The sequence below is a fragment of the Salmo salar genome, chromosome ssa12 (genome assembly GCF_905237065.1).
Source record: "Salmo salar chromosome ssa12, Ssal_v3.1, whole genome shotgun sequence".
In the NCBI taxonomy this organism is placed as follows: domain Eukaryota; kingdom Metazoa; phylum Chordata; class Actinopteri; order Salmoniformes; family Salmonidae; genus Salmo; species Salmo salar.
Genome location: NC_059453.1, coordinates 15,221,321 through 15,234,995, shown reverse-complemented (window position 1 = coordinate 15,234,995; position 13,675 = coordinate 15,221,321). Strand labels below are relative to the sequence as shown.

Here is a 13,675-nt window from a genome sequence, read left to right as displayed (position 1 = left end):
TGTCTCTGTCTCTGTCTCTGTCTACCCCCCCAGTTCCATGGTGATCAGAGACCTGACTCTGTCTCTGTCTCTGTCTACCCCCCAGTTCCATGGTGATCAGAGACCTGACTCTGTCTCTGTCTCTGTCTACCCCCCAGTTCCATGGTGATCAGAGACCTGTCTCTGTCTACCCCCCAGTTCCATGGTGATCAGAGACCTGACTCTGTCTCTGTCTACCCCCAGTTCCATGGTGATCAAAGACCTGACTCTGTCTCTGACTCTGTCTCTGTCTACCCCCCAGTTCCATGGTGATCAGAGACCTGACTCTGTCTCTGTCTACCCCCCAGTTCCATGGTGATCAGAGACCTGACTCTGTCTCTGTCTACCCCCCAGTTCCATGGTGATCAGAGACCTGACTCTGTCTCTGTCTACCCCCAGTTCCATGGTGATCAGAGACCTGACTCTGTCTCTGTCTCTGTCTCTGTCTACCCCCCAGTTCCATGGTGATCAGAGACCTGACTCTGTCTCTGTCTCTGTCTACCCCCCAGTTCCATGGTGATCAGAGACCTGACTCTGTCTCTGACTCTGTCTCTGTCTACCCCCCCAGTTCCATGGTGATCAGAGACCTGACTCTGTCTCTGTCTCTGTCTACCCCCCAGTTCCATGGTGATCAGAGACCTGACTCTGTCTCTGTCTCTGTCTACCCCCCAGTTCCATGGTGATCAGAGACCTGACTCTGTCTCTGTCTCTGTCTCCCCCCAGTTCCATGGTGATCAGAGACCTGACTCTGTCTCTGTCTCTGTCTACCCCCCAGTTCCATGGTGATCAGAGACCTGACTCTGTCTCTGTCTCTGTCTCTGTCTACCCCCAGTTCCATGGTGATCAGAGACCTGACTCTGTCTCTGACTCTGTCTACCCCCCAGTTCCATGGTGATCAGAGACCTGACTCTGTCTCTGTCTCTGTCTACCCCCCAGTTCCATGGTGATCAGAGACCTGACTCTGTCTCTGTCTCTGTCTCTGTCTACCCCCCAGTTCCATGGTGATCAGAGACCTGACTCTGTCTCTGTCTCTGTCTCTGTCTACCCCCCAGTTCCATGGTGATCAGAGACCTGACTCTGTCTCTGTCTCTGTCTACCCCCCAGTTCCATGGTGATCAGAGACCTGACTCTGCGTAGTGCTGCCAGCTTCGGATCCTTCCACCTGATCAGACTGCTGTATGATGAGTACATGTACTACCTGATAGAACACAGAGTGGCCCAGGCTAAAGGAGAGACTGCCATCGCTGTCATGGGAGAGGTACACACACATATACACACACATATACACACACGATACACTGCTTATTGTCTCTCTCTCTCCGTCCCGGGAGAGGTACACACACATATACACATACGATACACTGCTTATTGTCTCTCTCTCTCTGTCATGGGAGAGGTACACATACGATACACTGCTTATTGTCTCTCTCTCTCTGTCATGGGAGAGGTACTCACATATAGACACATCTACACACACGATACACTGCTTATTGTCTCTCTCTCTCTGTCATGGGAGAGGTACACACACGATACACTGCTTATTGTCTCTCTCTCTCTGTCATGGGAGAGGTACACACACGATACACTGCTTATTGTCTCTCTCTCTCTGTCATGGGAGAGGTACACACACGATACACTGCTTATTGTCTCTCTCTCTGTCAGTTTGCCAGTGTGGGCAGGAGTCTGAACTCTCAGGACCCTGATAAAGGTAGATGTCTCATCTCTACATTATACTGCAACCCTTCAAATGTTCTACATCTCAAATAATGTGGCCACAATAAACCTGTAAAGGGTTAATATATCTGTATGTGTGTCTCAGATGAGGAAGAGGATGAGGAGGAGAGTGATGAAGAGGGGGTAGAGATGATCATGCCGTCTAACTCCGCTGGTCTGGGAGAGGGGGAGGAGTCACTGGAGCCGCCCGTCAAGCTCGCCAGGACTGACCCCCGGGGACTGTTCAATAGCACACACACAGAGTGACACACACACCTTAAACACACGCTCTCCACTTAGCCGTTGGCTAACATGACACACACACATACACACACTCATCCTTTGCCTTAATGATAGTTTGCTATGAGCCCATATGTGATCCCAATGCCATTAAGTTCCTTATCTGTTCCTGCAACCTAACCTCACACACCCTGTCTGGCTGCACCTTGATCTCTCGTGTGTGTGTGTGTGTGTGTGTGTGTGTGTGTGTGTGTGTGTGTGTGTGTGAGAGAGAGAGCGAAGGAGAGAGGTTTCACAGCTTGCCTTTTCATCTCTTTTAGTGATCATGGTTCCTCATCACATTCATTGTGACATAAGAGACCGTAACCTCTTCACTAGACGGGGTAACAGTCTGTTCCAGATGGTAACCTCTTCACTAGACGGGGTAACAGTCTGTTCCAGATGGTAACCTCTTCACTAGACGGGGTAACAGTCTGTTCCAGATGGTAACCTCTTCACTAGACGGGGTAACAGTCTGTTCCAGATGGTAACCTCTTCACTAGACGGGGTAACAGTCTGTTCCAGATGGTAACCTCTTCACTAGACGGGGTAACAGTCTGTTCCAGATGGTAACCTCTTCACTAGACGGGGTAACAGTCTGTTCCAGATGGTAACCTCTTCACTAGACGGGGTAACAGTCTGTTCCAGATGGTAACCTCTTCACTAGACGGGGTAACAGTCTGTTCCAGATGGTAACCTCTTCACTAGACGGGGTAACAGTCTGTTCCAGATGGTAACCTCTTCACTAGACGGGGTAACAGTCTGTTCCAGATTTGACCAACTTATCCCACTAATTAACATGACCACTAGTTTGTCAGCTTGTTGTTGCCGGATGCAGAAACAGTCTTGTACCAGTACAGTCTGAGGTGTGTTGTAGCACGCTGAACATTTAAAGGTAATGTCTGATTCAGCTGACATATGCAACATTTACCGTCTGTGTGAACATGCTGAGGAACACTGCCTTTAAAAGGGGCATTGTCAACAGAGGTCTACAAAGTACCTCTGATTGAATCCAGACCTACAGTAACAGTCAACAGTTTGGACACACCTACTCATTCAAGGGTTTTTCTTTATTTTTACTATTTTCTACATTATAGAATAAGTGAAGACATCACAACTATGAAATAACACATGGAATCATGTAGTAACCAAAAAGTGTTAAATCAAAAATATATTTTATATTTCAGATTCTTCAAAGTAGCCACCAAAGGGTAGCTTTGGTAACAGCTCGTCTTCACTATTATTCTACAATGTAGAAAATGGTATAAATAAAGAAAAACCCTTGAATGAGAAGGTGTGTCCAAACTTTTGATTGGTCCTGTATGAGTCAGTCAACCTGCATGCCTATAATCTTCTCTGTCCTCACCTTACCCACCCACTGTCCTAACTGCCATAGAAAGACATTTACTGTGTTTGTCCTAGCCAGGTGTAGAGTTGTTACAGCAGTCTGTCTTCAGTCCTGATGATGTTCACTGACCTCTTAGACAACCACTTAGTGTGTCCCTATCGGCATCCTATCGGCACTGAAACAGGGCACCATTTAGGACGGCTCATCAAAGAGTCTTAGTATGAATGTTAATAGCCCTCTGTGAAATGAGACTGAAGGGGTGTTGATGTATTGAAATCAGTGGATCAGTCAGACGCTCTAACAGTAGTGTCCTGATGTAGTTCAGAGGATGTAAAGGTCGATACAGGGCAGCGTTCAGAAACATACCTTTTAGTGTAATTTATTATTTGGACAACTAAGAGATGACCTGTGCCTTCTACAGCTAGACAACACTTGTGATTGCATCCCAAATGGCACCCTGTATAGTGCACTTTTTTGGACCTGAGCCCTATTGACCATGGTCAAAAGTAGCGCACTATATAGGGAATAGGGTGCCATTTGGAAGACAACCTGTGTTTTTAATTAGATCTGATTAATAAATGAAAGTGTTTCTAAACCTGTCTGCTGACTTGTACAATCTGACATTTGTTCCTCACGCTTTGGTAATGTATTGTTATTAAAATGTTATGAGTTATAGCAGGCATATGTAGTGTCCTAAAAGAGAGGAATAGAGGGGGCAGCCATAATGCATCCTGTTTATATCCCATTCATTTGTCCCTCCATCCTCATCCACACACAACAGTAAAGTGATATCCCATCAGCAGGATACAGACCTTCACAGAAACATCACTAATCTGTGATTGGGCAACAAGGACAAGGTCAGAACTCACACCAACCAATCAGGTTGGCAGATGACACGCAACGTTGTATCTATGGCAACCTTAACTGCAAAGTCACCCTAGTTAGAAAGCTATTTAGTACAGATCAGTGAATGTGTATTTGTAATATATATAGAAATAGATGTTACTTTAGTGACTATCATATATTTATTGAACCATTATGGCCTTATTTCAACAGTATGTGTAGCATATTTTGATGTACTATCCAGAGTATTTAGCTACTGTATTACTATTGTACAATCACATAAGATTTCTAGTATATGTTTTGTAGACCTTTGTATTGAATCCCTGTGACCTGAGTTTGTAGTTTTATTATCAGTACCCAGTGAGCACAAGACAGAAGTCTTTTCAAACATCTTGTACTCAGTCGTTGCCCCATAAAGACGTGATACCAGCCCACCTTTAGCTATTAAATGGAAAAGATACATACTTTACAAGTGTTTCTCCTCTTCACAGTCTCTTAAAGTTACGTTTGAAGTGTTTTTCCTTCACACACACAGGAAACAGAGCCACACACAAGGTGAATCTTTCAATTATTTATTTTTATGAAAAAATAATCAAGTGAACCATGCTCTCTCTGTCCAGTCTGTTAAAATACATCCAGATAATAACAGGTTGCTTAACTCCATATCCCATAAACCTCTGCTCCATCTAGGGTTGTAACTTTCCTAAAAAGATTCCTGGGAAGAAGGACTAATCTGGAATCCTTCAACCAGGATTTCTAGAAAACCTGGGAATTTTGGGAAAGTTAACTCCACATACAAATACATTTATGAAGGGGACAATCTGAACTGACACCCTATTCCCTATGTAGTGCACTACTTTTAACCAAAGCTCTATGAGAGCTTATGAGGCTCTGGACAAAACGTAGTGCACTACATAGGGAGCCATTTTGGACGCATCCAAGAAGAAATCTGTCAATGGTAAAATAAGAGACAGATCAGGGTGTATGGTGAAGTTGCCCTAAGACACTGATCTGTGGTCAGTTTCACATTCCCCCCCACTAATGGTTAAGGTTATGATTGGGGGAGGGGAAGCTGATCCTAGATCTGTACTTAGGGGAACGTCAGTCACTCCAGTTCATGTGTAGGCCCTGTTGCAATCAGACAGACATGGAGATTCAGACCTGGATCAAACTGGATAAAACCAGATGAACCTGGACAGAGCTGGTTTAGAGGAGTGGCCTTTAGGTTCCGAGAACAGCAGCAGAATCTCGGAGGCATGAGGACCACACAACTTCTCTCTATATACATCTCTCTCTCACACAGTCATAAAACGGAAAGTTACACCAAACAAACTAAACTAAAAACCCACAGTAAAATCATCTTTGTTCAGTTCAGCTCTGGATCCATGGGCGCAAATGTTACATTATATAGTCAAACAAAAACAGAACATGTGGAAAACACACTGAATGCCTCCTGATTCTTCCATCCTACAACATCACACACACAGAGGCAGGTGCACAGATTCATGACAATATGGCACCCTATTCCCTAAATCAGGGGTATCCAACTCTGACCCTACGAGGTCCGGAGCCTGCTCGCTTTCTGTTCTACCTGATCATTAATTGCACACACACCTGGTGTCCCAGGTCTAAATCAGTCCCTGATTAGAGGGGAACAATGAAACAGTGGAACTGCTTTCCAGGTCCAGAATGGAGTCTGAAGGTCCTATATAGAGCACTACTTCTCACCAGAGTCATAAAGGGAAACAGTCAAATGTAGTGCACCACATGTGGAATAGGGTGCCATTTGAGAGGAAACCTATGACTGTTACTGTAGCAGCTAAACAGGCTTACTGTATGCGTGTCGGTGTGTGTCAGTGTGTGTGTGACAGTCCGAGCCTCTGGTGTCAGGACACCCCTCTGTTGTCCCTCATAGTATGATCCAGGTACTCCGGTCGCTGTCAGCTAACACCTGTAGAGAGGAACCTAGACAGAAGAGGGGGTCAAACAGAAAAATAAATGAGAATTGAAGAATTAATTTACATAAAGACTGTTTCATTTAACCCTTATTTTACCAGGTCAGTTGACTGAGAACACATTCTCATTTACCACAACAACCCAGAGAATAGTTACAGGGGAGAGGAGGGGGGATGAATTAGCCAATTGTAAGCTGGGGATGATTAGGGGGCCATGATGGTATGAGGGCCAGATTGGGTATTTAGCCAGGAAACCAGGGTTAACACCCCTACTCTTATGATAAGGCCCATGGGATCTTTAATGACCACAGTTTAATGTCCCATCAGAAAGACGGCACCCTACACAGGGCAATGTCCCCAATCACTGCCCTGGGGCATTTGGATATAGTTTTTTTAGACCAGAGGAGAGAGAGGCTCCTATTGATCCTCCACCACCACTTCCAAAAGCATCTGGTCTCCCATCCAGGGACTGACCAGGACCAACCCTGCTTAGCTTCAGGGTGGTATGCTGCTGGCCTGAGTATACAAAACATTAAGGACACCTTCTCTTTCCATGACAGACTGACCAGGTGAATCCAGGTGAAAGCTATGATCCCTTATTGATGTCACTTGTTAAATCCACATTAAATCAGTGTAGATGAAGGGGTAGTGGGTATGGGATATGGTATTGGGTATGGTAGTGGGTATGGGGTACGGTAGTGGGTATGGTAGGGGTACGGCAGTGGGTATGGTAGGAGTATGGTAGTGGGTATGGTAGTGGGTATGGTAGTGGTATGGTGTATGGTAGTGGGTATGGTAGTGTAATGGAAATTATATGATTAAAGGTTTGACTAAATGATTTCACCCTGAAAATGTATAACTGAGTGATTATAAGGTTAATGTACTAATGTGTGTGCATGGGACAAGCTGAGACTTTCCTAGAAGAAATTACCAGTAGGTAAGAGATACACATAGAAGTAATTGAATCAGAGTTTTAAAAAGCACATAGAATAAGAAGGTCATTATTTGTGTGTGAAATAGATATATTGACCAGTCAAGAGTCGCAAGGAACGTCATAAAAATAAATATTATTTATGGTCGTATACGTGTGAGATCTAAATAATGTATCAGGATTCATACAAATAATTATTCTGAATTTCTAGGAAAGATTAACGGTAGGTATTTTTCAAAATGGGTTAAGGATAACAACGGTAAATAGCACACACATGGAGATGAATAGCACTTACACACAGATTGTGAGAAGGAGCATAATAATAGTAATTTAACGAACATGAGTAGTAAATCCTCTGACGGAGAGGACTCCCAAGGCCCCCACAGAGACACAGAAAGGAGAACAGGATTTAGTAAGCTTATTGAGAAAGTGGATAGAGGTGGAGAAAGGGAGGAAGTCGAGAAAAGTGGATAGAGACAGTCAAAAGAAAGGGGGAAATAGATGCTTTAACTGTCACAAACTAGGTCATTTTGCTAGAGAGCGTGTTGGTGGTTCAGCGGTAGAATTCTCGCCTGCCATGCGGGAGGCTCGGGTTCGTTTCTCAGCCTATGCATCAGTGGATTAAAATTTGAGTTGCTGATTGTCATTCAACTGTTATGTTTTGCCTGGAAAGATACGGTTGTTTAAGATATAAACCAAATGTTTTGATGGCTTGTTTAGTTTAAATTGAAAGACGAATGCATTCAAAATAATAGCGAGGCGAATTGGATAAAGTACGTTGTCTGTTGTCTAAATGGCCTGCTGAGAGGACATATAGAGAATGGGAGTTGTATTACGTATTTTATACATTTGGCGATTTACATGGTACATTTAAAGTCGTAGACATTTCATAAGTGTGAAGCCGAAAGAGAGGAGAAAGTTGTAACATATGTTTTAATCTTACGATAGAGGTAAAGCAGAGCGTTGTTTGCGCGCTTGCTGGGAAATATTTTGGCTGTAAAGCGGTTCAGGTTTGGATAGTTGAATCGTAAAAGCTTAATGATAGTTTCTGGTTATTGATTCTTGGTTTGATTGTTTAGTAACACCAGTGAATTGAACAGGAAGTGAATGTCTTCTAACATTATAATCTGTTTCCAGAACGTGGAACAATGTCAGGTCAGGAAAGTGGATTGCAGGTTGAGTTAATTTTATTTTACAGGGACAGTGCACATTAATCACAGTTGTGTGTGTCTAATGGCAGAGTATTCCTATTAAACACTTTGAGAGCCTGTTTGCAGACAGACTGAAGGGGTTTTAATGTTGTAAAGCAAGCTTGGGCCAAACTAGTCAAGGAGTATATTAGGTATGGGAGTTTCATAGATTTGAAGTCCAGTATTGTATCCAAGGGTAGCGCATGCTCAATTACATAACCATTGAGGAAGTTTAAAACTAATGATTGGGGGGAGTACAATGGAATTATAAGTATTATTAGGTTTTGTTTGTAGTCAACTTTTGGGTTGTTGAATCGGTATAGTATAATGAAATGCTGACCAAGGGGTTGTTTTTTGGGGAAAAGGAGTGCTTCATTGCCTTTCTTTGGAATGTTTCCCAGACCCACGATTTCTTAAAGGGGTATACACACATGGAATCTTAGAAGTTACACACACATGGAATCGTTGAAGTTTTGTTTTCTGAGTTTTAATTAAACACGTGAAGTCTTTGGATAAGGGAAATGTTCTGGGAACCTGGGATCCAAAATGTGTGATGGTTTTTCCTTCATTTGTCAAATGTAGTAAGAAACACGGTTCTGAAAGGGTCGTATGACTTGACTTCTATCACGACTTTCCTTTGTGGTCTGATCAGCCTCATTGAAAAGCCATATGGATAGTGAATTTAAGGTCATTTGTAATACTACTTTTAAGGAAATTTGTCTAACTGATAATAATGATGGAGTTTAAAGTTCTTAGACATATTTGTAATTTGAACCAATGAGAAGACTGAAAGGGCAAAGCCGTAGACTAAGGGTAGGCTTCCTTAAGTCTATTTTCCTAGAACCATAAGGGTACAATGATTTTTCTTGGTGGAATTGTTCAGATTAGTGATTTTGATCTGATTATGTTATTTGAATATCTTTTGACCAGTAGTAGTATTCTTATACATTATCTAGCCAAGTTTATATTCCCTTAGGTAGTCAGCTGTTGTTGAATTCAGTGGAAGAGATTTAACACAACAAGGCGGTGGTATTTATATAATAGTATTATTATATTTTGTTGTTGAATAAGGTTATAATCTAAGCAAGAAAAGTTTAATAATGGTAAGACTTAGGTTAAGTGTTTAGGATATATTCTAAGCCAACAGGACAGGGATATATGACATCCGTGATGATCCAGGATCATTGAGAGTATCAGATAAACTTACTTAACTATGCAATAATCTTGATATTACTACCATAGACATGTTGATTTTTCTAAAATCCAGGAGTGCAACCAGGGAGACATTTAGTCAATATTTGGAAACAACCTATATTTGATACTGACTGTTATGAGAAAAAGCGACAGACAGATAGAAGGAAGGGCAGACGGAGAAGTCCTCCCCTGCACTGCTGAGACCTTGATGGTTTGGGAGTAGCAGGAGGAGAGCATAAGCCAGGAAGAGAAGATAGAAGTGACACAGAAGGGTTAGATAACAGTTACTGAGTGGAGACCAGCATAGTTAAATTATAAACAGGATTAGATGGCAGAATGTAAGGCTCACCCGATAAATGGGGGACAGAAATAATACCGTGACAGACAGAAAAAGACAGAATAAAAATAAAAGGGAAGAGAATTTGGTTCGCTTAGCTTTAGGATATTAATTCATGGAGAGACTATTGGCTCCATTGGTTTAAAAAAATATATATATGAAAAGTTAGGATAGGCATGTATTTAAGTTTATGTTTGTTAAATTCGCTAGGAAGAGATATGATGATTTTGTTGAAAGTAGTTGTTACCCAAACTAAAAGGGGAATGAAAGCTTAGTTGGTTTCAGGAACTAAGGTGTTAGACACTGAACCATAGCCCAGACACTATTCTGCACAGCAGGCCGAAGTAGTAGCATTGACTAGAGCCGGCGAAATAAGAAAGGAGAGAAACGTTACTATTTACACAGACAAGCACATAGGCATTTAAAACCATACAAAGCAGCACAGATAAATCTTAATGAAGATGAGACACTTGACAGAGAATTGTTACAGGATAGCCAAGAACGAACACCCCAGGAAGAATTGGACATGTGGAAAATGAAAGGGGCAATCCTACAAGAGAAGGTCTGACATAAGGATCATTTACTAATCTTACCAAAGACACTGTTTAGATATGCGGCAATATTGACACATGGGAGGAGCCAGGTGTCAACAGGGAGGAAGAATGGTAGCGCAGGTAAGGAAACACTGCAGGTTAGGAAAGACTTAGTGGCCTAGAGGATAATTACTTACATTTTTTTGGGAGACTATCCATTCCAACATTTGGAAATGGACCTTATTGAACTGTTCTGAAGTGAGGGGAAGAAGGGGTGTTTAACAATAATAGATAAGTATAGCAAATGGGTAGAAGCGTTACCAACTTACTTGGTGGACACGATTATGGTAGCTAAAATATTAGGTCAAGATAGAGTTGGTTTACTAGGATCTCTCTCTTTAACCTCTTCACTATAGGGGGCAGAATTTTCACGGCCGGATGAAAAACGTACCCAAATTAAACGGCCTACAACTCGGGCCCAGAGTCAAATATTTGCATATTTTTGGTAGATTTGGATAGGAAACACTCTGAAGTTTCTAAAACTGTTTGAATGATGTCTGTGAGTATAACAGAACTTATATGGCAGGCAAAACCCTGAGAAAAATCCAACTAGGAAGTGGGAAGTCTGAGAATTGTAGTCTTTCAGACCATTTTCTATTGAAACTACAGTGTCTGTGGGGTCAACTTGCACTTCCTAAGGCTTCCACTAGATGTCAACAGTCTTTACAAAGTTGTTTGAGTCTTCTATGGTGAATTTTGACCGAATAACAGTCGGTTCAAGCAGTGGACAGTCTGAGGTCATGTAGTTACTTCACGCATGGATAGCATTTTTATTTTTCTTCTTTAATGAATACGCTATTGACTGGTTGGAATATTATTGATTGTTTATGTTAAAAACACCCTAAGGTTTGATTGGTAACAGCGGTTGACATGTTTCTACAAACGGTAATGGAACTTTTGAGCTTTTCATCTATTGATTTGCGCCCTCGTGCCTTTGGAATAGTGTTCTGGACGCGCCAACAAAACGGAGGTATTTGGACATAAATGATGGACTTTATCAAACAAATGAACATTTACATTTCTTGTGGAAGTCCTTCCGAGTGCATTCCGCCGAAGATCAGCAAAGGTAAGAAAATATTTATAACAGTATTTTAGAGTTTTGACGACGCCGTGGCTTGGCAGCTAACTGTATAACTTGCATTGATGGCGGAGCTCTGTACTCAGAATATTGAACAACGTGCTTTCTCCGTAAAGTTATTTTGAAATCTGACACAGCGGTTGCATTAACCTGTTGATGGCATCGCACGGCGCGAAATACAAAACCAACTAAAATACCACAATTCAATTTTCTCAAACAATCAACTATTTTACAGCATTTTAAAGATAAGACTCTTGTTAATCTAACCACATTGTCCGATTTCAAAAAGGCTTTACAGCGAAAGCAAAACATTAGATTATGTCAGGAGAGTACCCAGCCAAAAATAATCACAGTTATTTTCAAAGCAAGCATATATGTCACAAAAACCCAAACCACAGCTAAATGCAGCACTAACCTTTGATGATCTTCATCAGATGACACTCCTAGTACATTATGTTATACAATACATGCATGTTTTGTTCAATCAAGTTCATATTTATATCAAAACCCAGCTTTTTACATTAGCATGTGATGTTCAGAACTAGCATACCCACCGAAAAATTCCGGTGAATTTACTAAATTACTCATGATAAACGTTGACAAAATACATAAATTATTTTAAGAATTATAGATACAGAACTCCTTTATGCAATCGCTATGTCCGATTTTAAAATAGCTTTTTGGCGAAAGCACATTTTGCAATATTCTGAGTACATAGCTCGGCCATCAAGGCTAGCTATTCAGACCCGTCAACGTCGGGGCAGCCTAAACTCAGAATTACTATTGCAAAAATTGGATTACCTTTGCTGTTCTTCGTCAGAATGCACTCCCAGGACTTCTACTTCAACAACAAATGTTGTTTTGGTTCCAAATAATCCATAGTTATATCCAAATACCTCCATTTTGTTCGTACGTTCAGGTCACTATCCGAAGGGTAACACGCGAGTGCATTTCGTGACAAAAGAATTCAAAATATTCCATTACCGTACTTCGAAGCATGTCAAACGCTGTTTAAAATCTATTTTTATGCTATTTTCCTCGTAAAATAGCGATAATATTCCAACCGGGCAACGTTGTATTCATTCAAAGAGAGAAAGAAAAAAATGGCGAGTTCTCGTGACCGCGCATCTCCAGTCTCACTGTCCCCAGGCTGACCACTTACAAACTCTGCTCCTATACTTTGCCCAGAGACAGCAGACTCCACTTTCTGGCGGCTTTTGAGAGCCAATGGAAGCCTTAGAAAGTGTCACGTAACAGCTCAGATGCTGTAATTTCGATAGAGATGCAACAGAAGGACAACAAATTTATCAGACAGGGCACTTCCTGCATGGAATTTTCTCAGGTTTTTGCCTGCCATATGAGTTCTGTTATACTAACAGACACCATTCAAACAGTTTTAGAAACTTTAGGGTGTTTTCTATCCAGATCAAACAATTATGTGCATATTCTAGTTTCTGGGCAGGAGTAGTAAGCAGATTAAATCGGGTACGTTTTTTATCCGGGCGTGAAAATACTGCCCCCATCCCAAAGAAGTTAAGAGGTAGTATATCTATAATTCTTTAAATAATTGTTATATATTTTGTCAACATTTATGATGAGTATTTCTGTGTGTGGTCATTCACCGGAAGTTTTGGAGGCTAATCATTTTCTGATCACGCGCCAATGTAAAATGCTGTTTTTGGATATAAATATGAACTTGATTGAACAAAACATAAATGTATTGTGTAACATGATGTCCTAGAAGTGTCATCTGATGAAGATCGTCAAAGGTTAGTGCTTCATTTTAGATGGATTTTGGGTTTTTGTGACACATCTCCTTGCTAGAAAAATGGCTGTGTGGCTTTTCTTGTTTCGGTGGTGTCCTAACATAATCTAATGTTGTGCTTTCGCTGTAAAGCCTTTTTGAAATTGGACAACGTGTTTGGATTCAGGAGAAGTCTATCTTTAAAATGGTGTAAAATAGTCATATGTTTGAGAAATTGAAATTATTAGATTTTTGATATTTTGAATTTCGCGCCCTGCAGTTCCATTGGCTGTTGGCTAGGCGTTCCGCTGGCGGAACTTGGTTCCGCTAGCGGAACGCCTAGATGCAAGAAGTTAAATTATGAATTACATTTAGCTAATCAGGTAGAGCAAATAGAATGCCAGAGTTAGGGAGACCAGAACAGGTAGACATAGAAGTTGAAGATATACTAA

General features: G+C 41.5%; 2 protein-coding genes across 2 annotated transcripts in view; one reads left to right on the top strand and one right to left on the bottom strand.

The window, feature by feature from the left end:
* Window positions 1-4,025, top strand: part of LOC106596942 (MHC class II regulatory factor RFX1) — a 60,591-nt gene extending 56,566 nt beyond the window's left edge. Inside the window, exons 15-17 of the mRNA XM_045690813.1 lie at window positions 1,123-1,276; window positions 1,681-1,726; window positions 1,838-4,025. Of these exons, the coding sequence (XP_045546769.1) occupies window positions 1,123-1,276; window positions 1,681-1,726; window positions 1,838-1,998 (361 nt within the window). The 3' untranslated portion in view covers window positions 1,999-4,025. The remainder of the gene's footprint in view (window positions 1-1,122; window positions 1,277-1,680; window positions 1,727-1,837) is intronic.
* A 732-nt stretch (window positions 4,026-4,757) lies between these two features.
* Window positions 4,758-13,675, bottom strand: part of LOC106595439 (DDB1- and CUL4-associated factor 15) — a 43,374-nt gene continuing 34,456 nt past the window's right edge. The window contains exon 11 of the mRNA XM_045692057.1: window positions 4,758-6,166. Coding sequence (XP_045548013.1) covers window positions 6,111-6,166 — 56 coding nt within the window. The 3' untranslated portion in view covers window positions 4,758-6,110. The remainder of the gene's footprint in view (window positions 6,167-13,675) is intronic.